General features: G+C 48.1%; 1 protein-coding gene across 1 annotated transcript in view; it reads right to left on the reverse strand.

Moving 5' to 3' along the window:
- DNAH2 (dynein axonemal heavy chain 2) overlaps positions 1-26,082 on the reverse strand; it is a 2,538,822-nt gene that overhangs the window by 1,296,687 nt on the left and 1,216,053 nt on the right. The window contains exon 39 of the mRNA XM_086946066.1: positions 23,422-23,549. Within this exon, the coding sequence (XP_086802192.1) occupies positions 23,422-23,549 (128 nt within the window). The remainder of the gene's footprint in view (positions 1-23,421; positions 23,550-26,082) is intronic.

The raw sequence follows: 26,082 nt of genomic DNA on the forward strand, positions 1-26,082 counted from the left end.
CCAGGGGGAGGCGAGTGCAGAAGACCAAGCCAAAGGTCATCGCAGAACGGGTGGAAGGGTGGGCCGTGAAGGAATCTGCGGCTAGAATCGTCTCTACCAGATACATCATTACCGGAGGTAAGTAACTCGTACATCTGATAGAGACTACTAGCCGAAGATTCCTTAACGTAGAATAGATACCCTAGCCATACCCCCGGGGAAGTAGTGTCTGCGAAAGGACCTCACCAGACTGGAAAAAACAGAGGGTCCCACATGGGACTAGTCCAACAGATAGGCGAAGAGCCTCGTCCCCTAAGGCAAGAGGGAACCCCCACAAGCAGAACACCACCGACCCCAAAAGGGGGGCGCGGGAAGAAGAGGAAACAGCAACCCAGGGCAAAGCCCAGGGAGGCCGAAGCACCCCACACCCTTACAAGGCAACAAAACCTCCAACCAATGCCAGGGCAAAGAGAGGAAAGAACAACCTAGAGGGCCCAAGGAAACGAGGGAAAAGAAGGCGAGACCACCACAGTCAGAAGGCAACAGACCAGACAGAACTGCGCCGACAGCAAGAAGGCAGTCGGAAGAAGGAAGAACAGCCTGGCCCCCCCCTTCCACAAGAAGAAGGAGGGACACAAAGCATCTCAGTCTCCTAGATAGAAAACATGAAAGCAGAGAAGAGCCTGGACACACCTCAGCGAGGGGTCCGCACAGACAACCATGTGCACCTGCACCTTACATGAACGCTAAGGAAAGCAGTAGCCCACAGGCGACAGCAACCTCCCATAGCAAAAGCTATATAACAGCTACCACTACCCCACATAGGGTAAGTTAAGTCCCATAACATGGGAACCATCTTTGGAAGAACTTCTGCAGCAGAGGTCAACAGGAAAAGTCGCAGAGGGCTTATCAATCAGCCCAAGGAAAAACACAGGAGACCTTATCTCAGGCCAACCTGGAACAGGTAATCCAACAAAAACACACAGCAAGGAAGGGCCATCCAGCAGCCAACAGAACCACAGCTTCCACAAGGAGAACTCGAGTGGCCATCAACACACAGAACTAGAACCACAAGGGCAACTCGCCCCAGAGGGAAAGGGATCACCAAAAGCTAGATAAACTCACCAGTCACTGAGGGAGAGAAGAAGGAGGAGGAGGAGGAGGGGGAGGAGGAGGAGGAGGCCTAAGCCCCTCCAAAAACCTCCGGATGGCCGATTCCACCGGGGTGTGGAACAAAAGGGAACCATCAAAAGGAAGATCCATCAGCCGTTCCCGCACATTTTCAGGGAACACACTGTCCCTAAGCCGAGCAAAGCAGCGAAGGGCCACCGACAAAACCAAGGCATGACCCAACACCTCGGAGATGTCCAGAGCGGAGTGAAGAATAAACGCCGCCAACTCCCAGCCATCCAACGCATGGTGCCGCAAATCAATGCCAGCACCCTCTTGAGAAGTTGCGAATCCAAGGTCCTCCGCCGAGTCCCACAAACAAGAGGTGGCCCTAGCCAACACACATAAGGTGTTAAGAGCCCGCAGTGCCGCACTGGTTGAAGCAAACATATTGCGGCCCCAAGAGTCCAGCCAACGGGCCTCCTGGGAAGGTAGAGTCAACAGCGACGGCAGGGAAGGAAAGGCAGTCCGCAACAAGGGCCCATTGGCAGAGGAGTGGAGGGAAAGACACACCGGGTCACGTGGCGCCGGAAGGTGTCGATGAAGAAGGTGTTGGGGCACCAGATTCCCCCGGGTGGGGCGTCCCCAAGTCCCCCGTCAGAGAGGAAGTGAGCGAACCTTTAAAGGGGAGCAGAAGCTCCCGTCCACCAGGGCCCTGGTGGAGAACCTCCAAGAGGTGATCCGCGGGGAAGTGGGCAGCCGGATTTTCCATGCGCAGAATCCCCACAGCCGTGGAAACAGCGCAAGCAAAGGCCGCACCAGCCTCCGTAGGGCCCCGTGGAGGAGAAAGCGTCTCCTCCGTGGGCAACGACTGTAGGCTAAGGCAGCCGCCCCCGAAACCAACCGGAGTGGGCAAGGGCCAAGCCCGAGAGGGAGAAAGAGGAGCCAAAGAGTGGGGATTGGTGGTTTCTCTGGCGAAGGCCGCGGTGACAGCAAGGAGACGTTTTTTGAAGACGCCGGGGAGAATGCCACGATGCGGCGGCCCGTCTCCGGTGAGGACGACACCAGCAAGCGCACAGCCTCTGGAGAAGAAGGAACGTCTGAGGACGAATCCACAATCTGACACCTGTCCTGTGCCGTACAATCCGCAACCTGGAGCAGGGCGTCGTCATCCAACACCACAGGAGACGCCGGCCTGGCCACCACCTTTCCACCCGGGGACTAGGGCCGGAACGGCGCCGACTCGACCTCCAACGAGGCAGCTGTGGAGGAACGAGAAGCCATGGGAGAGCGACAAGGAGTCCCCCGTCAGCCTCGGCCCATGGGGGGACGAGAGAGGGTCACAGACCCCCACGGCGGCACCAGGTCCGACTCGGTCTCCGGGGAGACATCCGTCTGCATGGAGGGATGAGAGGGACCAGGGGACCCACAAGGAGTCCCCCGTCCAGGAGAGGAGCGAGGGGTCCCCTTCCAGCTCGACCCAAAACGGGTCAAGAGAGGTCTGCCGACCCCTGTGGCACCGCCAGGGCCACCAGCTACTGGCGCTGTAGCAGCGTCACTTCGGACTTAGACAGGACCACCTTGTCAAAGGACCGAGAGGGGCTTGGGGATGCGACCCGAGCCCCGGCGACCTCCTTTGACACCACAAGGACTCCTGCACGAGTTTGCGGTGAAGCAGAGGCGTTGTGGTCCGAAGGTGGGTACCCAAAAGGGCCGCACCCCAACAGCACCACATCCTTCGAGCCAGCTCCGGACTAGCCAGCGCTGGGGCCGAAGCCACTGGTGACGCCGCGGAGGGCCCCGCACGGCGCAAGGAATCAGCCGACATCCCAGGAGATGAAGGAGGAGGAAGAGAAGCCAGTGAGGCCGGCAAAGCTGCCGCATATGTCTCCATCTGGGCTCTCAACGCCCCCTCACCAGGGAACGGTGGATGGGGGATGACACGTGGGGCAGCATCACCCGCAGAGAGCCCACGCCACCAACAGGCAGGAAATCAGCCCACGGGGACAAGCTGCAACACTTACCCACAGGCGAGCTATGCTCTTGCGGCACTGGAGAGGGATGAGGATGACGACTATGCCGGCCGCTCCGAGAACCGTCCACAGAAGCTGAGCGAGGCGACGAAGCCGATCTGGACATGCGAGCCGACAGAAGTTTCATCTGGCGTTCCCGCCGAGACTTCGGCTTCAACCGCTGGCACGCCTCGTAATCAGTGGAGCTGTGGTCCTCCCTCAAGCAGCACATGCAAAGGAGGTGAGGGTCCGTCGCCGACATCAAGCACCCACAAGACTCACAAGACTTGAAGCCCGAAGGCATTAACACACTGATCCCACAACACATGAGGGAAAGAAGGGAAAGGCCAAACAGGCCCGAGCATGAACCGGATCTGCGTTGCACGTGGAAAAGGAAAAAACTGACGTAGGCAAGCCGGTTGGGGACTTATATGACCTTGCTGACGTCACGTATGCAGGCGACGCCTTGGCGGAGGAGCGTGATGCTGTCCCCCTGGCATGCAGGGATGCTGGGCAAAAATTTTCCGGATCCAGTCTCACGCCTGGGGATAATTCTACTTTAAGGAATCTGCGGCTAGTAGTCTCTATCCGATATATCGTTATCAAAGGTAAGTAACTCGTACATCTGATAGAGACTACTAGCCACAGATTCCTTAACGGAGAATAGACCCCACCAGCCTGGACATAACCGAGGGTCCCACAGGGCACCAGTCCAATGGACAGGGCGAGGAGCCCCGATCCCCAGGCAAGGGGAAACCCTACAAGCCGACCACCACCCACCCCCAGAGGGCTAGGAATCTTGGGAGTCGTAGTTCTACCGTCTGCGGTACGCCCGGTCTCCTGAGCACTTCCCTGGTCAGCTGCGGGCAGAGTGCGGGCACAGTAACAAAAGTGCTGGTGCAAGGTTTCCAAAGTAGAGGTAATGAGCTCCCACGCTGCGGGAGCCCTGACCCCCTTTTAGGCGCCTCCTGGCGACTGGACTCCTTGGGGTCATTACAGCGCTAGTTCACGACGACCAGTCGGGATCTATACCAGGTCGCCCTACTCGTCTTATTCTTAAGACGACCCACAACAGGCTAATGAAGGTGAGGACCCAAACAAGTCAACAGGTACTATTGTCCCTGGACGCCGAAAAGGCGTTTGATGCCATAGACCGGATGTTTCTAGATACCGCTTTGGCTAAATTTGGGTTCGGACTGAAATTTCGAAATTGGGTGGCACTTCTTTACAATCAACCGGTAGCGACAGTGCATGTTAATGGGACAGGTTCGGTACCTTTCCCTATCGAGAGAGGGACACAACAGGATTTCCCCCTCTCGCCACTACTTTTCGTGCTGACCCTCAAATTCTTGGCCTGCACAATTAAATCCCATCCATCCATCAAATGGAATATTGCCCAAAGCCGACTGGACAGCCCTTGAGAAACCCAAAGATACCAACCAAGCCCGACGCCTTGGCGCCACTGCAGATGCCATGGCCCAACCCACAGAATCTGTTGTGTCCATGACACGCCTGCTGACCCTCTCTAATCAAGTTGCCCACCTCAGCAAAGAGGTTATCCGGAAGAGAGAAGAGCATGTTCTGTAAAGAATCCCATACGGCATAAGAAAAGCGCCCGAGCATACAGGACGCGTTGGTGGCTCTCAATGCTGTGCTGGCTGAAGCAAATATATGCTTACCACAAGCATCACGACTCCAACCATCCTTACCCACGGGGGTCTTAGGCGTAGAATCTACATCCTGGGAAGACGCTGCAGCCTGAGTCACCAGGCCACTAGTGGAAGGATATCTATGCAAACAAACTGGGTCCCCACGTACAGGTAAATGCCTACGTGTAACATCACGGTCCACAGAGACACCCGACTCATGCTTAGCCCAAGTACCTAATAAAAAGTCAAATAAGGACTACCTACACGGATGAACAGGCTCTTCTCCCATCTGTCCCTGGCAAAAGATTTCAAACAAAGGGTCTGTAGACCTCTGCACCGTGGGCAGTGACAAGTCTAAAACTGCAGCCACTTTCCACAGCATGTCCACAAAGGAAGAACTTGTCGGTGGAAAGACTAGTGGGAGAAAGCAACCCTGAGGCTGGCGGAGAATCTAGCCCACTAGCCTCACCAAGAGCTGTAATCCAGCTCGCCTCCAAGTGAATCTTTTGGAAATGGGCTGAAGAAGTTGAGCTCCAGTCGATACAGGTGGACCTTCCAATGCCTCTAACTGGAAAGAGGCCACAAATAGTACAATCCCCTCAGATTGCACAGGCGAATCCGCATCCGACACCATACGAGGCCGAAGCGTCACCATAACAACGTTGGCTGTGGGAGGAGAGGCGACTTTGACTGCTGACGTCAAATTGGGAGTCCGTTGATCATAGAATGCGTTGTAGGCAAGGAGCCGAAGTACTGTGAGTCCGCGCTAAAGCGTCATCAGCCAACACCGACCGGCGCCAATACATTGACTCCGATGGCCCAACCGTCACAGAGGACAAATTCTCCTACAGCAACCCACTCACCTCCTTGGGGCCTAGAAAAGCTCCAGAGGGAGATGGCGTTCCAAAGATGAGGTGTAAAGAATCATAATATTCCCTTATTTGAGCCTAGAATGCACCGCTCCCAGAAACACAGGGAGACGCGGTACGGAGTGGTGCACGTCTTTCTCAGCCATCGAACGGGAGGAGCCATGGGAGACGGAGTTTCCACGTGGTGAAGTCCGAAAATGCAGCGACTTCAAACGCCCCTTACCTTTTGACTTCCCTGGAGAACAATGTCCCACATACCGGCTTCAGCTCCTATATCGACCCTGTCTATGTTCTTTCCGGGACGAAGAAGACCGCGGCTGGGAAGCTTCCGAGGACGGCGATACACGCACTGCCATCAACTACAAACGCCGCTCCTTTAACAACTTTGGTCTTAGCTTCTTGCAGGAACCACAATCCTCGACTTAGGACTGCCCATGCCTATGTACATGGCCTTTCCACATTTTTCCACTTAGACAATAAAGACTCTCTAGGGAAAGGTTAGCCTCATCCTCTTTTTTGGTGGGGGTGGAGGAGTCTAGGAAAGAGTCCTCCTTTTTGCATGGTTAGCCCCCACTTTTTGCCTGACATCTGAAGCGACTTGGCTTGATGTTTCCTGGGTCCCTGCCAATCAGGTTCCCAAGGCCAGAGTTATTTCCCAAAACTGTATCTTTGACTTTGTACTTACAATTGACACATCTCTGGCCACAGGTAAGCCCAATGTAAAGGGTACCGTGGGTACCAAGGGCACTGTGACCAGGGAAGGCCTCTAAGGGTTTAAGCACTTATTGTGCCACCCTTAGAGACATGTACCTGAACAGTCACATACTGCCATTACAGTCTGCGTGTTTTGGCACAGAGAAAAGTGAAGAGTAACATTGCACACTTCCCTGTGTGCCATGCCACAACCCACTGCCTGAGGCCTAGGTAAGTCACCCCTCTAGCAGGGTGCACCAGCCCTTAGGTGAGGGTACAGTGGCAATAGCCTTGAACTCCTACAGTGTCTAAGCCTATTCTTAGACATTCTAAGTGGAGTTAAGCCATAAAAACTATATAGTCTGGGATTTGGTCATTACAAACTGCACAGCTCCATAATGGCTTTACTAACCCTGGGAACGGCTTTTGCATCAATTTTGCTAGCGTTAGCAATTTTAATTTTCATTCTGGTGTGGGGTCAGCTTTTTTGTGTGTTGTATCTAGCGTAGCCCCAATAATGGTATTCTTTGTTATGGTTACAGATTGCTGAAGAGGTTCAAGCAGGCGGTTGTTGATCTTTGTGCGGCATGTCAGGAGGGCGCTCGGACTAATCAGTCGTTGACATAAGGAAACATCTGAGGTTTCTTTTGTCTCAGAAAAACAGCTACAGGTGCCAAGTACTAACTGAAAATGGCAGGGGTGTGTTTAAGGCCAAAAGAGAGTACCTTAAACTGGTAATGGCTACTGTTTTCAGTGTCTTCGGTGGATGGGGACATGAAAACATGTATCTTGGAGATCGAAGGTTGACATATAGTCTCATTTGTGTAGGAGCTGCAATAAATCCTGCAGTGTAACCATGTAAAACAACTGCTTCTTGAGACAGGTGCTCATGTTTCCTAAGTCCAAGATCGGTCGCCACTCCTTGACTTTTATTTTCTTCTTTTTTTACTGTGTTTTATATAGCACGAACTTGAACCGAATCGGATATCAGAGCGCTTTACATAGCACCAGTTGCATTATATGAGGATACATTAATTTTGTTAGGCACGGGGAGATTAAGTGATATGCCCAGAATAACAGGATATTCATATTCTAGTGGGCTTCTGTGGCTATAGATACTTTTCTGAGCAAGGTTTTAACCTCTAACCTGAGGAGTTGCACATGTTTTTGTGTAGAGTTTTGGGGTGGGGCTGGTGGCGTTTTGTGGGTGAATTCTATTGTATGGGCAAATTGAATATGGTCTAAGACTCATTGGTCGGTTATGATTTCCTACCAGTGTTGAAGGGGATTGATTATCCTCCCTCTGAGGCGCGTTGCAGGAAGCGGGTGAGAAGCCGGTGCCTGTAATTCATTATTGACAGCGGCCAGTGTCTTTTCATTGCCGTCCTAATTTTCCCCTTGGAAGTGGTCAAGTATGGGCCATGTGTGACGGTTGTATTTGCTGGTATTGGGGATGAAACTGCTGAGAAGCTGTTTGATTTGAGGGGGAGTGATATTGTTGGTAGCCTCCTATATAGGAGGGTTTTTCTCTTCCCCATGTGCCTCGAAAAGGAATTTTCCTATATTGCAGGGTTTCACAATGAACTGGCTGTGTGAGTCACTGTCTGTTTTGATGGCCTGGAAAGCATCATCGACATGTTTGCAGAAGATGGCTTTACCATCATAAGGAAGGTCCAATATCTTACTTTGAAGCTCAGGCCGAAAGGAGGTGGTCTTCAGCCCACCCTGTGTCCTTAAAACTACTGCTCCTGCTAATTGTTGAGTCAATCCTGACAATGTCCATGGCGAAATCTATGATCTCAAATTAAGAGCGCTCCCCTTCCTACAAGATGTTTTTGGCTTCAGCCTTTACACCAGTGGGAAGTTTGTCGATGTATGGGGCGATATCCGACCACATTTGGCGATCATATCTCCCAAGAACAACCAAAGAGTTTGCCGCCCTTACTGTAAGGGCTGACATTTAAAAAAATTATTTCTGATGTTATCAATGCACCTACCTTCTCTGTTCAGAGTTGCTGAAGGTTTTTTTTGACCAACGCTGTGCCACCTGTGCAATCACAGAATTTGGTTTGGGCTGTCCAATGAGAAATGCAGGAGAGTCTTCCAGGGCTTTGCATTTCTCATCCAGCCATGGTAACACTGCAGCTACTATAGCCGGATTTTTCATTGTTTTTAAGCCCTCATCCCAGATGAAATCGACAATGAGCATAGCCCTGATGCTTTTTTGGAAGGGCTCTTTAAAATCGTAGAGAAGACAGTGATTCTGTTTTGTAGGCATGAGAAGTTCAAATCTCCTTGTTGCCCTTTCTAGAAGGTTATGGAAGCCCCTTATGTCCTCAGGAGGTGAATCGCAGGAAGAGGCATTGTAGATGATGGCGCTGGTATAGGATAGTCATCCCACTCATTATGAGCTTCATGCAGCTCCCTCTCCTCTCTGTCATCATCTGAAGATTGAGGATACTGGAGGGTATGCCTCATATATGAAGGCAGAAGTAATGGCCTTGGAGAGTGAAGGGTTGATGGGTGCACAGGTGGAGACTTTACAGATGAATGAGTCTGCCTAGTGGAAGGCGACTTTGGTGGGAAACGCTTTTGGTAGTCTGTTATCATAAACTAAGTTAGATACTGGCGATGAAGGAAGACTTACCATCTCCTAGTGATATTGCTGGTGGAATTGTCTTGAGGAGGGTAATATTTCTAGTCATGATATTCATTGTCATCCAACTGCTGATATTTGACTTGCACCTCTGAAGGACTTTATGCAACGCAAAAGGAACCATCATCATTGGAATCATCCTCATCGAAGAGGTGGGTAGGTAGCAAAGTTAACGTCTTACTGGGTGATGTATGCTCCGGTGTGAGATGTTTGAACTTCTATTGGTTTTTAATCTTTTCTTTAGATTTTTCTCTTCAGTACGAGGTCATCGATGAGGTTGTCGTCAAGGTCATTGATGGAGGTTTCAGTGACAGTGTAGTTGAAGCAGATTTCTTCGTCAACAGGAGTGTTGTCGTCGAGGCCGGAATAATCTACAGCGTCGATGGTATGGGAGCTTGAGTAGTCGACGAGGAGGTTGTTGTCAAGGAGGACATCGCTGTAGACAGTGTAGTTACAGTTGTGGTGGTTGATGTCATAGATGCTGCGATGGGTGCCTTCGTTGTTGACGGCCTAAATTATGATTTTGTCGTCGACAGTGGAAAACTCATTGATAATCTCTCCGTCAGTGGAACCGCCAAAGGTAATTTAAACTTGTAGAGAAAGTGAGGCAGAGGAGTTAAGGGCTAAGAACTTGATTTTTTGGGTCTTTTTGAATAGAAAGCTGATTCTGTCTGCTATTTTTGCTGTTTTGAGGAAAACTCCTTCTCCTTTACTGACTTAGATGGACTGTGCTCTCTGTGAGAACTATCAGATCAACGCCATCGCTTCATTGTACTACCAAAAGCTCTGCCTTCTTTGAAAGACATTCAGCTGGATCCCCACCAAATCCAGAAAAACAGTCACCCACACACTCATCAGCAGCAACCTCAACTACGGCATCACACTCTATGAAGGACTCACCTAGAAACTCCTCAGGAAGCTTCGGAACGTTCAAAATGCCGCAGCCAGACTAGTCCTCAACATCCCTCGCCGCAGCCACATCACCGAACACCTCCAAGAACTCCACTAGCTCCTAGTCAACAAAAGAATCACTTTCAAGCTCTTCACTCACGGCTACAAAGCCCTCCACAGCGCAGGACCAGCATACCTTAACCACTGTCTCTCATTTTATGTCCCCACCAGACACCTCTACTCCACCCAGCTGCCTTTAGAAACCATTCCTCGGATCCACAAGACAGGAACCGGAGGAAGGTCCTTCTCCTACCTTGCCGCCAAGACCTGGAAAATCTGCCTACCCACCTCAGAAAATCCCTGTCCCTGATTCAATTCAGGAAAGACCTCAAAACCTAGCTCTTCGAGTGAACACCTAAGCAGAGACGGACCAGCAGCCACCCCACCTCCCCTCCTAGCGCCTTGAGACCCTCACTAGTAAGTAGCCACACATTACAAACCTTGATTGATTAATTTGTTTAGAGGCTTTTTTAGGTGGAGAGGAATGAGTCTGAAGCGTCTCTCTCTCTCGCTCTCTCTCTTTTTTCTTAGACCTCCTTGAGGAAGATGAAGAATCCTCACTATCATCATTATTCTGACACCAGGTACTTCCAAGTTGTGAGTTTCTGGAGCGAAAACAACAGTTTCCCTTCACAGTCTTTTAAGGTTTTTGAAGAAAAGGTACAACGTACTTTGCAGTCCATGGCCTTGTGAGATGGATATAGGCAGTAAACACAATATTGATGAGGGTCATCAGGATAAAGCCTCCTCTTACCACAAGTGTCACACAGTTGGACAGACCTCTCTTGGCCTATGTTGACATTTCACGAGTCAGATTTTGAACCAGAGAAATTATATATATATATATATATCCAAGCTGCGTTTGTCCCCAGGGCCTCCCGGGTTCAAAACAAAAGAAGCCGCCACTCCAGTCAATGTGTTTTTCAGAAATCCATAGTTTTATTATTCGAACCTCTGCAGCATATTGTCACAGCGAAAACCAACGCGTTTCGTGAGCTCCCAACTCACTTGATCACGGTTGTTACAAACACTGTTTGCTGAGAATAATTTAAAAGGGAGTCCCTCCCCCCCATCGGTCACATTATTTCGGCCATGTGTTTCTGTGACACTATGGCCTTCTGGGATTCGTAGTTTTGACATTGCAAAATGTAATTTCATGTTATTTTCACAAGAAAAACTTTTTTCACACCCATTCCCACTGTTTGACTGTTTTTGTAAATCATTTTTCTGTTATTTACATTCTCAATTTCTTATGTACAGGAAAATTGAAATAAAATTCAAATGAAATTAAAAGCCCTCAAGTGGGCTGACTCAGTCATATAGATACATTGCTTATCATTTGCATTGGGCATTTTTTGCAAATTCAGTGTTTCCCTACTATGCATTATTTAAATCTTTTCAACATTCGTTTTCAAAATTCTGACAAACAATCATTTGGGTCATTTTGATTTTCTCGTAGGTCCCGGTCTATTTCATTTAGACCTTTTGGAGCCCTCTGGTGGGCTGACATTGAATGGGGTGTTGAATTGTGTCATCAAATATCCCAGAGGTTAATTATATGATGGTTTGTACCGTGGGGTTGTGGAGGGAAAGTAGTTCTTATGGAGTACATTCAGAGAAGGCTTTCATTATTTTAAATGTGTACATAAAGTTCTTCGGACTGGTTCAGACCAAAAGGGGTCATTGTTCGAAAGTTCAAGATATGGCGTGATTCCTTTTGGCGCAACAATTTTTCTCGATGTCCCCCCCGTTCTGTTGGGGGCAATGTTTCCAGTCCTAGAAATTTCAGATGTCGCCAGTTGCCATTGTGATTTGTCTCCATGTGTTTGGCCACAGCATTTCCTCTATCCTTGTTTGTTGTGGCCCTTGTATGTTCTAAGATACGCTTTTTAAGTTCACAAATAGTGCTTCCTATATAGCGTAGCTTGCACGGACATTCAATTAGATAGACTGTGTATTGGCTTTTGCAAGTGATTAGTTCTTTGATCTTCCAAATTTTTCCATTGGCCATTTCAATTTGTTTCGTTGGTTTTGCTATCTCGCAGACTTTGCAATTGTAACATTTGTTGAATCCAACTGTTTTCAGCCAGGGTGTCTTTTTGCGGTTCATGAAATGGCTATGGATCAATTGGTCCTTCAGATTTTTGGTTCTGCGGTATGTAACCACTGGGTGATCGCCCATTTTTTTGCCAATTGTCGGATCCAGTTTTAGTAATTTCCAATTTTTTCTTAGGATCTGGATCACTTTTTTTGCTTCTTTGCTGTAGTCCAGTATCAGTCTTATTGGTTCTTCCATTTCTTTTTCTTTTGTTTGGGGTTTCAAACACTCTGCCCTTGGTTTCTCATTGGCTCTTTCCCAACACTTTCTCGTCAGGTTTTTTCCGTATTTCCTCTTGTGGAATCTCTCCATTGTTCTTGCACTGTGTTTCTCCCATTCTGTGTTTTCACTACATATTCGTTTCACACGGAGAAACTCTCCGTATGGTATGCTCGATATTAGGGCGGGTTGATGAAAGCTTGTGGCTTCCAATGTTGAATTTGTAGCCGTTTTCTTCCTGTGTAAGGTAGTTTCCAATTTGTTGTTTTGGATATACACTTCCGTATCCAAGAAGGATATTGATTGCCTGCTTTTTGTGTAGGTGAATTTCAGATCTTTTGTACTATTATTCAGAACATCAAAGTACTCTTCAAATTCACTTTCACTTCCCCTCCACACTATGAATAGATCATCAATGAATCTCTTCCATTGTACAATGTGTTGGGTGTATTTGGCATTTTGTTGATTCCAGGCTATCTCTTCCTCCCACCAACCCATTGCTATACAAGCATAGCTTGGACTGAATGAGAACCCCATTGCCGCGCCACTTCGCTGGCGATAGAGTAGTTCTCCAAAAAAGAAGATGTTGTTGGAGAGTAATAGGTTGATCATTTCATACAGCATGTCATTATGTTCTTTATAGTGTATGTTGCGTCTTTCCAGAAAGTGTTTACAAGCCATTAGTCCCAAATCATTATCAATGTTTGTGTACAGTCCGATAACATCCATGGATATTAGCAAATAGTTATCCTGCCAAATCAAATCAGAAATGGTACACACAAAGTCTGTAGTATCTTTCAAGTAAGATTTTAGATTTTCCACAAATGGTCTCAGAAAGAAATCAATAAAATTTCCCATTGGTTCCATCAGTGATCCGTTTGCTGAAACTATTGGTCTTCCTGGTGGTCTAGTGGGATTTTTGTGAATTTTAGGCAGGAAGTACATGGTTGCCATGCGGGGAAAATCGACTGTTAGGTATTTCCTTTCCTCATAGTCGATTAGATTTCTGTTTTCCCATATTAGGAGTTTTTGATCTACTTCTCTCTTGAGTTGGTCCGTTGGGTTCTTTCCAAGTTGTTCATAATACTTGGGATTCGATAATTGGCTCATCGCTTCCTCCATGTACAGGTCCTTGTCCCAGATCACCACGTTTCCACCCTTATCAGCCATTTTTATTTCCACATTTATGTCGTTGATGAGGGTTGTTAGTGCAGCCCGTTCTTGCGCGGTTAAGTTGTCTTTGAATTTTGTTTTTGGAATATTATATAAGTCCTGTATAACCGCCTCCTGGAAGATGTCGATTTTATTGCCTGGGGTGAGTTGTGGATAGAATTTGGACTTTGCCTTCATTCTGCTTGTCCCGGCTCCTAATTGTGGTATAGCTGAGGTTAAAGATATTTCATTATCTTCCTCTGCATTCAAATTAAGGAGGGTCAAGTACCCATCAGCGTCCTTCACTGTTAGGTCTGAAAATGGTTTCATGGGAATTCTGTGGACTTGAGGTTTGTTTTGTCTCTCTATGAAATGTTTAGCCAATTTGATCTTTCGAATATATAGATATAAGTCTATCCTCGTTTGAGCTAAATCCATTTTTCTTGTTGGACAAAAATTAATGCCCCTTTTGAGTAGAGTCGTTTCAGCTGGTGTCATTGTTCTCTTGGATAAATTGACCACTTGTAATTCTTCCATCATTTGACCCTCTTCTGTCTCATCCCCCTTGTTTCTGGGCCACTTTGTAAGTTTTGTGCGCTTTCTTCTCCTGCCTCTTCTGGTTTTTTTTGTTGTTGTTGTTGTTGGTTTTTTGGTCTGGGTTGCCAAGATCTTCCACGGCCTCTTCCTCTTCCTCGTGTTTGTCTGGGCGCCCCCTGCTCCTGTTCCCATTGCCGCTGTTGGAGCACGAGGCGCATATCTCCTAAAAAACGCTTCTGTTCTTCGTCCAGGTTTGTGTCTTCATCTGCCAATTCGTTTGATGTAATTGAGGATAGGCTGGAGGATGAGATGTTTTTGGTTTGTGATGGTTTCTTATAGAGATCATATTTTCGGGCAAACGTAAAAATTCTGCCCTCAGCGTAGTCATTTGCATCTCGTACAAATTTATTGTGTTTTCTCAATCTCACAGTTTCCTCATGTTTCTCGATTTGTTGTTCTAAATCCTCTTTGAATTTAGTCATTTCTGGATTTAATTTCAAGGCTTCCAGTTCTTTTTCCACTTCTTTCAATTGTTCCTTTATTTTTTCCAGGGCAATCTCAATATGCCTGACCAGTATCTTTATTAAGCCCAATGATGAGTTTAGGATGTATGCCCCCCATTCCTGTAGCAACTCATTAGTTACATCCTGCTGGCTAGGCATCAACATTATTCTTAGGCCTCTTGGGACCCTTTCTGCTTCCAAATATTTACGTAGTGCAATTACTTCCCACGATTTATTGATTTCTTTTCTGGTTAATTTTTCCCAGGCTCTGATTTTCCCTTTTGTATCATCCTTTGGTGTGTCACTCTGTTTGGCTTGAACTTTCTCCATGTTCCCCTTGTCGAACATATTGGTAACAAGTTCCTTTCTCTTAGCCTCTCTTTGCTCCATTTCTTCTTCAAAGCTGTGAGTTGCTGCTTTGGTTCAATTACTTAGATTTGTTATTTTCGTTCTGTTTCTGTAACTGACTGCCGGCTATTATGAGAACTTACTGGGCTGTTTCTGGTTCCATAATGGATATGAATGTTGTTGGATGAATGCGCGTATCTCACTGTGTGTTACGCGCTCTTTTCCACAAGTCTTAACTCTTCAGAAACGTGTGCCTTTCGTTTCAATTAGCCGTTTGCGTAATCGCTAGGTTTGCCTTTAATTTTTAAAGTTATTCTGCCATTTAGGAAAAGCTCAGACTACACGTTTGTTATTCCGTTGCTATAGAGACTGAGAGAGGGGGATCCCTTCTTACCTCGGATGTGTATCTCCGGGCAGCGTGGGTGCCCGTCCTCCTTCAAAGTCTCCCGAGTCTGCTTCCTTTGGCTCAAACTTTCGGTGCGATGAGCGCTTCAAGAGGAATACAAAATAAACCCAGATTGGTTCCGCTCTCCTCTTGTTTTTCGGCGCTGCTGGCAAGTGCGTCGCTTCACGCGGTAGAACCAAACCGCAATATATCCAAGCTGCGTTTGTCCCCAGGGCCTCCCGGGTTCAAAACAAAAGAAGCCGCCACTCCAGTCAATGTGTTTTTCAGAAATCCATAGTTTTATTATTCGAACCTCTGCAGCATATTGTCACAGCGAAAACCAACGCGTTTCGTGAGCTCCCAACTCACTTGATCACGGTTGTTACAAACACTGTTTGCTGAGAATAATTTAAAAGGGAGTCCCTCCCCCCCATCGGTCACATGATTTCGACCATGTGTTTCTGTGACACTATGGCCTTCTGGGATTCGTAGTTTTGACATTGCAAAATGTAATTTCATGTTATTTTCACAAGAAAAACTTTTTTCACACCCATTCCCACTGTTTGACTGTTTTTGTAAATCATTTTTCTGTTATTTACATTCTCAATTTCTTATGTACAGGAAAATTGAAATAAAATTCAAATGAAATTAAAAGCCCTCAAGTGGGCTGACTCAGTCATATAGATACATTGCTTATCATTTGCATTGGGCATTTTTTGCAAATTCAGTGTTTCCCTACTATGCATTATTTAAATCTTTTCAACATTCGTTTTCAAAATTCTGACAAACAATCATTTGGGTCATTTTGATTTTCTCGTAGGTCCCGGTCTATTTCATTTAGACCTTTTAAATTTTTCTCAGCAAACAGTGTTTGTAACAACCGTGATCAAGTGAGTTGGGAGCTCACGAAACGCGTTGGTTTTCGCTGTGACAATATGCTGCAGAGGTTCGAATAATAAAACTATGGATTTCTGAAAAACACATTGACTGGAGTGGCGGCTTCTTTTGTTTTGAACCCGGGAGGCCCTGGGGACAAACGCAGCTTGGATATATTGCGGTTTGGTTCTACCGCGTGAAGCGACGCACTTGCCAGCAGCGCCGAAAAACAAGAGGAGAGCGGAACCAATCTGGGTTTATTTATATATATATATATATATATATATATATATATATATATATATATATATATATATATATATATATATATATATATATATATATATATATATATATATATAGCGATGAAAATACTCTGAAACTGGTAGAATTGAGCAGAGCTTAGTGGAGACTCCCTCACACAAAGTGTAGAAAATCTGAGGGACTGGAACTTCTCACAGGAGTGCTTCAAAGGGTGGTGCAACCGGATTGGTTGAAACTAGGGCCTTTCTAGTCTATATCTATCATCACACTGTTTTTCTAACGTACTGTGGGTCTCCCATCTCGATGATGGGGAATGATTCAAGCATGAGAATCTATGAAAGATCTAATACTGGATTAATGTGAATAACTAAGGAAACGGTACAATACGGACATCAGCAGAGAAGCTCATACACCTGAAGAAATGCGTTACTTACCTGTAACTGCAGTTGTCCAGTATTGGTATCTTTCATAGATTCACATGCCTGAATCATTCCCCGTCGTCGGGGTGGGAGTCCCCGGTACATAATAACAGTAATGTCATATAGACATATACATACTAATAGGCCAGAGGCCTCACATTAGTAACCTATCCAGGTCCTTTTGTAAAAAGGACCAAACTTTGGCCTGGAGCCAATCAGCTACTACCACCCTCTAGAACCTTCCTGGAAGGATCCCTAGTCCCTCAGATGTTCGTAAGCACAGTGCTAAGTAGTACCTACTGAGAGAACCAAGGTGAGCCCTTCCAGGGGAGGCAGGTGGGTTGCATGTGAATCTATGAAAGATACCAATACTGGATAACTCCAGTTACAGGTAAGTAACGCATTTCTTATCCAGTATTATGGGTATCTTTCATATATTCACATGCCTGAATCAGAGTAGCAAGCAATAGGCAGCTCATTTCGCATAATATAGCATGTAATACACTTGATAATAACTTATCAATAGTGCAACACAATAAATTGCAAACAGTAGCAGGATAAGAAATGTGCAATTAGGTAATAGGAAAGGTGGGATGAAAGGAAGAAGGCTCACCTCTAATGAAATAGATGACGGAGCACCGCCTGTCCCACTGCTGCATCCTTCATAAGTTCCGAATCCAAGCAGTAGTGCTTGGTGAACGTATGTGGTGCCTTCCATGTCGCCGCTCTGTAAATGTCAACAATGGGCACCCCAGAAAAGAGCGCCAGGGAGGTGGGAACCGCTCTAGTGGAATGAGCCCGAACCTTGGAGGGCAGAGGATGTCCCGTCTGTTGGTGACAGAAGGCGATGGCCGCAGAGATCCATCTTGAAATGCTCTGCTTTGTCAATGGTAGGCCCTTCCTGGGCCTGCTGAAGGCAATAAATAATTGGTTGGACTTGCGAAATTGTTCCGTTCTATGAATGTAGAATTTCAGACATCTTTTCAAGTCTAAGGAATGTAGAGATCTCTCCGCTGCTGAAGATGGATTCGGGAAGAAAGATCTCAGGACAATAGGTTTGTTTAGATGAAAAGCAGACGGAACCTTTGGTATGAATTTGGGGTTAGTCCGTAGAATGACTCTGTCCTGTTTGAACTGAAGGAACAGGTCTTGAATAGAGAAGGCCTGCAGTTCACTCACCTCCTTGCTGACGTGAGAGCCAGTAAAAGAGCTGCTTTATGCATTGGCTCAAAGGGGTGTTTCATCAACTGAGCCAAGACAACATTGAGTTGCCATGTAGGTGGTAAAGGTCTTACTGGAGGATAAGTCCTGAATAATCCTTTCAGAAACTGCTTGACCAGTCTATTGGACCATAGGGAAATACCAGACGAAGAGCGCCTGAACCGAGATATGGCTGCCAGGTGGACTTTGATTGAGGCGTGGGCCAATCCCGAGTTGGCCAGGTGAAGCAGGTAAGGCAGAAGTTGTGCCGGAGATGACGAGAACGGGTGCAGTTTGTTAGCCTTACACCACAAACAGAATCTCTTCCACTTAAGGGAATACGTCTTGTTGGTACTGTCAGCCCGGGCCCGGGCTAAGACGACCCTGCAGTCCTGAGAAATATCTAAGTCCTGGAATTCTCTGAACTCAGGAGCCAAGCCGATAATCTGAGAGAGGTCGGATCTGGATGCTGGACTTGCCCCTGGTTCATAGTGAGGAGATACGGGTAAGGCCTGAATGGAATAGGAGGCTCCAGTGACAGAATGTGTAGTTCTGTAAACCAGTGTTGGTGCGGCCACGCTGGGGCTACCAGGATCAGGGTGCAACGCTCTGCTTTCAGTTTCCGGAGGACTCTGGGGATCAGGGGAAATGGAGGAAAAGCGTAAACAAAGACGTTGCACCATGCAATCGAAAATGCATACCCGAGAGATCCTTTCTGGGGAAGCCAGCTTGCATAATGTTGGCATTTTGCGTTGTTCTCCGTCACAAATAGATCCAGGTGAGGTCTACCCCATCGGGAGAATACTGCGTCGAGAGCATGTTGGTCGAGCTCCCACTCGTGGCAAATGGAGCGTTGCCTGCTTAGCGAGTCCGCCAGGGTGTTGTCTGCTCCTGGGACATACTCCGCTTTCAGCGAAATGTTGTGTTGGAGCAGCCACTTCCAAATTTGCTGCGATTCTTGAGACAACGTCATGGATCGAGTTCCCCCTTGCTTGTTTAGATAGTGCATTGTGGTTGTGTTGTCCGTCCTCACAAGCACTGTGGAGTTCCTGATCTGGGGCAGGAATGCTCGAAATGCCAGGTATACTGCCCTCAACTCTAGCAGGTAGATGTGGAGCTGTTTTTCTGCCAGCGACCACTGACGTGTATCTGAAGTTCCTGCAGGAATGCACCCCATCCTTCCAATGATGCATCTGTTGTAATCACGTGTGGGGAGGTTGGAAGCAAGAATGAAAGGCCCTGGTTCAGGCTTTTTGTTTGAAGCCACCAGTGCAGGGCCTTCACCACGAATGGAGTGATCCTGATAAGATCGTCGAAGGATCCTGTACACTGGATCCACTGGGATGATAAAGCCTCCTGTAAGGGACGCATACGGAGGCGGCAGTGTGGTATTAGGAGGATATTGGAGGACATCATTCCTAGCAATGACTTGTAGAGTCGCACCTTGATGGTCTTTTTGGCCTGAATGTGGGCTGCCAGAGACCTCAGTTTGACCTGACGCTCCTGTGATGGGAAGGCCTTCTCCTGATGTGTGTCTAGAGTTGCTCCCAGGAAACTGAGGCGTTGAGAGGGCTGCAGTACTGACTTTTCCTGGTTGAGCGTAAGCCCTAGGCCCTCGAAGAGCTGATCTGTTCACGCCTTCTAGAGTAGGAGACTTGATGAGCCAATCGTCCAAGTAGGGGAATACCTGGTGATGGTGTTGGCGAAGGTACGCTGCCACTGGAGATAGGCATTTCGTAAAAATGCGTGGCGCCGACATCAGGCCGAATGGCAACACTCTGAATTGGTAATGTCTGCCCGCCACTACAAACCTTAGGTATTGGCGGTGACTTTTGTGGATGAGTATGTGAAAATAGGCATCCTGGAGGTCTAAGGACACCATGAAATCTTTGGAATTGAGTAGCTGTAACACCTCCCGAAAGGATACCATACAGAACGATTTTTTTTTGAGCTATCCGTTGAGGCACCTTAGATCCAATATAGGTCTCCGTTTCTTCTCCTTTTTCCGTATTAGGAAGAACCGGGAATAGAATCCTTTCCCCCTCTGACCTCTGGGAACTCTTTCTATGGCTCCTTTCTGGAGCATTAGTGAGAGTTCCGCTTGAAGGAGATGCAGATTCTTGTGCTGCATGGGTCGTGGGGGGTTCGGAGGAGGAGTTTCCACGAACTCCAGAGTATGACCGACCCGAACCAGCTGGAGAACCCAACGATCGGTCGTTATTTTTTGCCAATTGTGGAGGAAGTTGGAAATTTTCCCTCCAACTACGTAATGTGGAGATGAAGTGGAGGCCTGTTGGAAAAAGAAGTCCTTGCCTTCTGGCGGACTCTTTCTTTCCTCCTCTTACACGAAAGGAAGACTTATTGAACGAGGACTTGCCTTGTTGCTGCCTCTCTTGGTATTGAGGCTTGTATTGCTGGGACGAGCCGAAGGAGGATTTGTATCCCTAATAGCCACCTCTAGTCTGCTGGCCTCTTCCTCTAGAGCCCCGAAAGGAAGTGTTTTTGTACTGGAGGGTACCCAGGGCTTTTGCGGTCTCCATATCTTTCTTGATACCCTGCAGCATCTCATCAATTTGCTCCCCAAAGAGCAGCTCTCAGTCAAATGAAATGTCCAGTACTTTGGCCTGTACTTCCGGCTGGAAAGATGTAGCTTTCAGCCAGCCCTGGCTCGTAAGGACCGCTGCCCCCGCCAGCTGCCGAAATCCTGTAGAGGCGATATCCATCGCCACGTCAATAATTTCCGAGGCGGATCGCTCTCCTTCAAGGAGGATCTTCTTTACCTCTTCTTTCTGCTCCTCTGGTAGTGTGCCTAGATAAGGAGCAACATCCGCCCACATCTGGCGATTGTAACGCCCTAAGAGCGCGAGTGAGTTTGCCGCTCTGACAGTAAGGGCCGACATCGACGAGAACCTCTTCCAGATGTTATCCAGTTTACGGCCTTCCTTATCCGGAGGCGCAGTCAGCGCAGCGGCTGGGTTGTTGGATTTCCGTTGTGCGGCTTGGGTAATAACGGAGTCCGGTTTGGTATGGCCTGTAAGGCATGCCGGAGCCGTGTCCGGGGCCCTATACTTCTTATCCAGTCTGGTCGGCACTGGTAGTAAAGATGAGGGGTTTTTCATTATTTTTACCCCCTGGTCCCAGATGTATTCAATAATAGGGATTGACCGAACCGCCTTCTTGAATGGCTCTTTAAAGTCATATAGGAAGCAATCCTGAGGTTGCGTGGTCATCTCTATTTTGAATCTTGCCGCTGCTCTCTCTACAACATTGTGAAACCCCCCGATATCTTCTGGGGGTGAATCCGCCTGTGCCTGGTCTGGGGATGCCGGACATTCGATGACATAGCTATTCCACTCGTCATCCGCTATTTCTCCCTCCTCCTGTTGACCTTCTTCATCCTCTCCTACTGCTTCCTCTTCTTCATCAGAAGACGGTATAGGAGGCAAAGTCACAGGATCCGGGCGAATGACCAGCGGTGGTCGTCTAGAGCGAGGAGGAGGAGCTGATGTCACAAGATGTGGAGGCACTACCGAAGGAGGTGGAGTAGGCGAAACCACTGTTTGTAGTCCGCTATATGAAATTGGAGGTCCATGACTATGGAGGCCGGGAGGCATACCATAGGTTGTGAAGAAGGAGGCGGTTGATATTCCTCCTGATATGGCTCTTCTGCCTGACCCAGGTCTTCGCAATCTGAACTCTCATGGACCTTGATATTGAGCTGTGATGCACTTGTTCCTGTGTGGAACATGGTACCATCGTCAGAATCCTCAGTCTCCAGTAATTGGATCGGTGGCAGTGGCTGGACCTTGCTAGGAGACGTAGTTTCTGGCGTCAGCGTACCCGTGGACATCCTGAAGTGACTATAAGTGTACTTCAGCTTAGGAGAGTCTTCCATCGACGGGGCCGTCGACGGTGTGGTCATCGGCGGTGGGGTGCTGACAGCCACCGCAGACATCTCTGTCATCTTCGTCGACGACGGCGTCGTCGGCGGTAGCGTTGTCGACTATGGTTTCTTCGTCGACGGTAGCGTCGTCGACGCTGGTTTCTTCGTCGACAGCGGCGTCGACGCTGGAGCGGTCGTCGATGGCTTCGTCGACGGCCTCGTCGGCGGTGGCCTCGTCGACGCTGGTGTCGACGTTGATGGCTTCGTCGACGAGGGTGTCGTCGATGTCGATGGGATCTTCGTCGACGACGATGGCTTCGACTTCGTCGACGTGGAAGCTGTCGTCGACTACGCTTTTTTGACAGGAATTATAGATGGAATAGACCTACAGGTCGACGACGATGCTGAGGTAGTTGTCGACAAGGTGGTGAAGGCTGATGCTGTCGACGTAGAGATGGATATTGTCGACGCTGTCACAGGCATGGCAGAAGACACCAACACAGGCTTCTTGAAGGTGGCTTCCTGAAGAAAATTCTTAACTGCCATGGTTTTTGGACGACCCTCCGAAGACTTTGGCGTCTTCTTTTGAGGAGGCATATCAGACGGACCTGGAGATGTCTGTCTTGGCCTTTTGGCAGAGGAGAATGAGCTCCTGAAGGAACACTCGCTCTCACCTGAAGAGACTGTCTGATCCTTGTCCTTTAGTCTCTGAAGCCACAGGAGCAGGCGTCCCTCTCTGTCCTTTAAAGTCTTGACAGAGAAAGTGCGGCAGACCTTACAATTGTTGGTAGAATGATCAGGATCAGGATAGAGACAGTAGAGGCAGTCTTCATGTTTGTCATCTACATGCAGCCTCAGTTTACTACACGAGGCACAGGGTCTAAAAAGCCCTTTTTTAGGAGTGATAGACATAGTTGACTCTAGCACTCCTCTACAAGAGTAATCTTGAAGAGAAAAATATGGAATAAATCCAGAAATACCAGAAAGCTGAGCAGAGCTCAGTTGAGACTCCCTTAGCACGACGTGCGGTAGAAAATCTGAGGGACTAGGGCTCCTTCCAGGAAGGTTCTAGAGGGTGGTAGTAGCTGATTGGCTCCTGGCCAAAGTTTGGTCCTTTTTACAAAAGGACCTGGATAGGTTACTAATGTGAGGCCTCTGGCCTATTAGTATGTATATGTCTATATGACATTACTGTTATTATTTACTGGGGACTCCCACCCCGACGACGGGGAATGATTCAGGCATGTGAATCTATGAAAGATACCCATAATACTGGATAAATTAAATTATCTTTCTTAAATAGTTTCATCACTTGAACTTTGAAGATGAATTCTTTGCCCAAGTTCACACAAGTATTAGCCTTGCTTTGGAAGTATTATAACTAAGAAGTGAAAAATTCTGTTCTTTAGATAGTTTCTTACTTGATCAATCTTGACGCAAATATCAAACCTTCAAAATAGGGCAAAGTTAGGTAGTCAATATTTGAAGCTTGCTCATCATGTGTGGCTTGTGCATCCATCCATGGAAAAAATTCAGCTACTCCTTTCCAACTTTGCAAAGTAAAATTAAATCTGAAAAATTATAAACGGCACACAGTCATACGATTCAGGGGTTGTACCTTGCAGTTGTTGAAACCTTCACCAAATAGAATGATTTCAGCAATAAGGGTGGAATCGGGTACGACCATTGAGATGGGACGGAACATTGACTTCAGGTTGTCGGGAAGCTCTGTACGTCCAGCATAACCTGCCACAAGAACAAGAAAAGTTACACTTTACTGGGGAACCTATTACAGTCAGTGACTCACAGACGGAAACCACCACAGAGAAACATCTATTGGGTATTTCACCAAGTGGGAAAAGTATATTACACAGGCAAGATTGAGACAGCATATTGTAGCTCTTCCTTGACTAACTTTCAAAACATAACCATCTTTATACAGTGGACACAGGTGTAGGGAGTAAAGGTGCAATAAGAATTCCATTAGACAATTACAGGGGGTGGGTGGGGAATCGGCTAAACCAGAGGCTTACTCCTATTCTGCAAACCCCGCTGTCCATTATGTGATTAAAGCACAAGTAAATACTTGTGTAACGATATATCTGTAAGAGACATTAGTTAGTGATAGATTCCTTACCTTAGAATATCCCCAGGCGTCAGACTGGATCCGGAAATGTTTGCGTAGCAATACCCCTGCGCGTCGGTAGCCGTCGTCTGCGGCTCTGCGTCCGTCGTCGGCGTCGTTAGCGCCGGAATGACATCGTCGGAGTCCTTAGACGCCGCCCATGCGCGCTGATGTCAGTTCTGATACACAGCTTTTCCGCGCCAGATACGCAGAGCCATGATAGAACCAACACTGGTGCCATGAAACTAGGGCCCTGAAAGGGGATGACCTTAATGCTAGATATCGGTTCGCAGAACGGGGAGGATGGGTGGGTCGGTAAGGAATCTATCACTAACTAATGTCTCTTACAGATATATTGTTACACAAGTAGTAACTTGTGCATCTGAAAGAGACACGTTAGTGATAGATTCCTTACCTTAGAATAGATACCCCAGCAATACCAACCCCGGTGGTGGGTCTACGAACCAATATCACACCAGAAAGTCCTGGAGGACGGAACGGCCAAAGAAGCCATCCCTCCTGACTTGACTGTCCAGGCAGTAGTGTCTTCTGAACGTGTGCAGCGAGGCCTACGTAGCTGCCTGGCAAATGTCCTGTAATGGGATTCCTCGGCCCAAGGCAGTTGTTGTTGCTGTGGCTCGAGTGGAATGAGCCGGCAATCCAGCAGGGGGCTCCTTTTTGGCCATGGAGTAACATGCCTGAATACAAAAGATGATCCACCGCGAAATGGTCCTCTTGTGTACCGCCTTTCCCTTCTTCGCGCCCACGTAACAAACAAAGAGTTGGTCATCCACCCGGAATTGGCGTGTGCGATCTAGGTAATAAGAGAGGGAACGTTTTGGGTCCAGACGGTGGAGCCTCTCTTCCTCTTTCGAGGGATGCGGAGGCGGAAAGAAGGTGGGCAAGGTAATGGACTGCCCGATGTGGAAGGCCGTGACAACCTTGGGCAGAAAGGAAGGTCTTGTCCGCAACACCAACTTGTCCGGATGAACAGAGAGGAAAGGTGGAGTAGAAGAAAGACCCTGGAGCTCACTCACTCTCCTAGCAGAGGTGATGGCAACCAGGAAAGCAGTCTTCAGGGTAAGAAGACGGAGAGGACAGTTATGGAGCGGCTCAAAGGGAGCACACATTAGATAAGTGAGTACAAGATTCAAGTCCCGCTGGGGCATCACGAAGGGAACAGGAGGGAACATGTGTGTGATGCCCTTCAGAAATCTATTTACAATGGGGGACTTGAATAAGGAAGGCTGATCAGGTAGCCGTAAGAAGGCGGAAAGAGCAGAAAGGTACCCCTTAAGAGTGCCCAGAGCAGAGCCCTGCTGGGCAAGGGAAAGAAGGAAGAGTAGAACTTCAGAAAAGGGTGCAGAGAGAGGGTCCACAGCCTTTGCTGTGCACCATGCCACAAATCTGTTCCACCTGCAGGCGTATACCGACTTTGTGGAGGGACACCTAGCTGCCAGAATGATATCACAGACTTCGGGAGGCAAGTCAAATGGCCTCAACTGCCGCTGCTCAATCTCCAAGCTTGTAGGTGGAGACTGGACAGGTTCGGGTGCAGGACCGACCCCTGCTGCTGCGAAAGAAGGTCCTCCCGAAGAGGCAGACAAATCGGGGGATCGACTGACATGCTGAGTAGCTCGGGATATGAGTATCTTCGTGCCCAGTCCGGAGCCACAAGGATAACCTGGGCCCGGTCGCGCCTGATCTTCTTCAGCACTCTGGGCAGAAGTGGTATAGGCGGAAAGGCGTACAATAGACCGCAACTCCACTCGCGACGAAAAGCGTCTCCGAACGAGTGCCGCCTTGGAAATTCCAACGCGCAGAACTGATGACATTGCGCGTTCTCTTCTGTGGCGAATAGATCTAACCAAGACTCCCCCCATTGCTGAAAGAGGCCTTGCGCCACGTCCGAGTTCAGACGCCATTCGTGATCCATCATGCACCGACGGCTGAGTTTGTCCACCTTGGCATTCAGAGAAACTGCCAGGTGTTGAACCACCAGGGTCACGCCCTGATGTTCCAGCCACTGCCAGAGGCGCAGAGCCTCCTGGCATAGGGTCCACGACCCCACCGCGCCTTGTTTGTTGCAGTACCACATGGCGGTGGTGTTGTCCGTGAACACCTGCACTACACACCCCCGGACAGAGGGGAGGA

The sequence above is a fragment of the Lissotriton vulgaris genome, chromosome 12 (genome assembly GCF_964263255.1).
Source record: "Lissotriton vulgaris chromosome 12, aLisVul1.2, whole genome shotgun sequence".
Classification (NCBI taxonomy): domain Eukaryota; kingdom Metazoa; phylum Chordata; class Amphibia; order Caudata; family Salamandridae; genus Lissotriton; species Lissotriton vulgaris.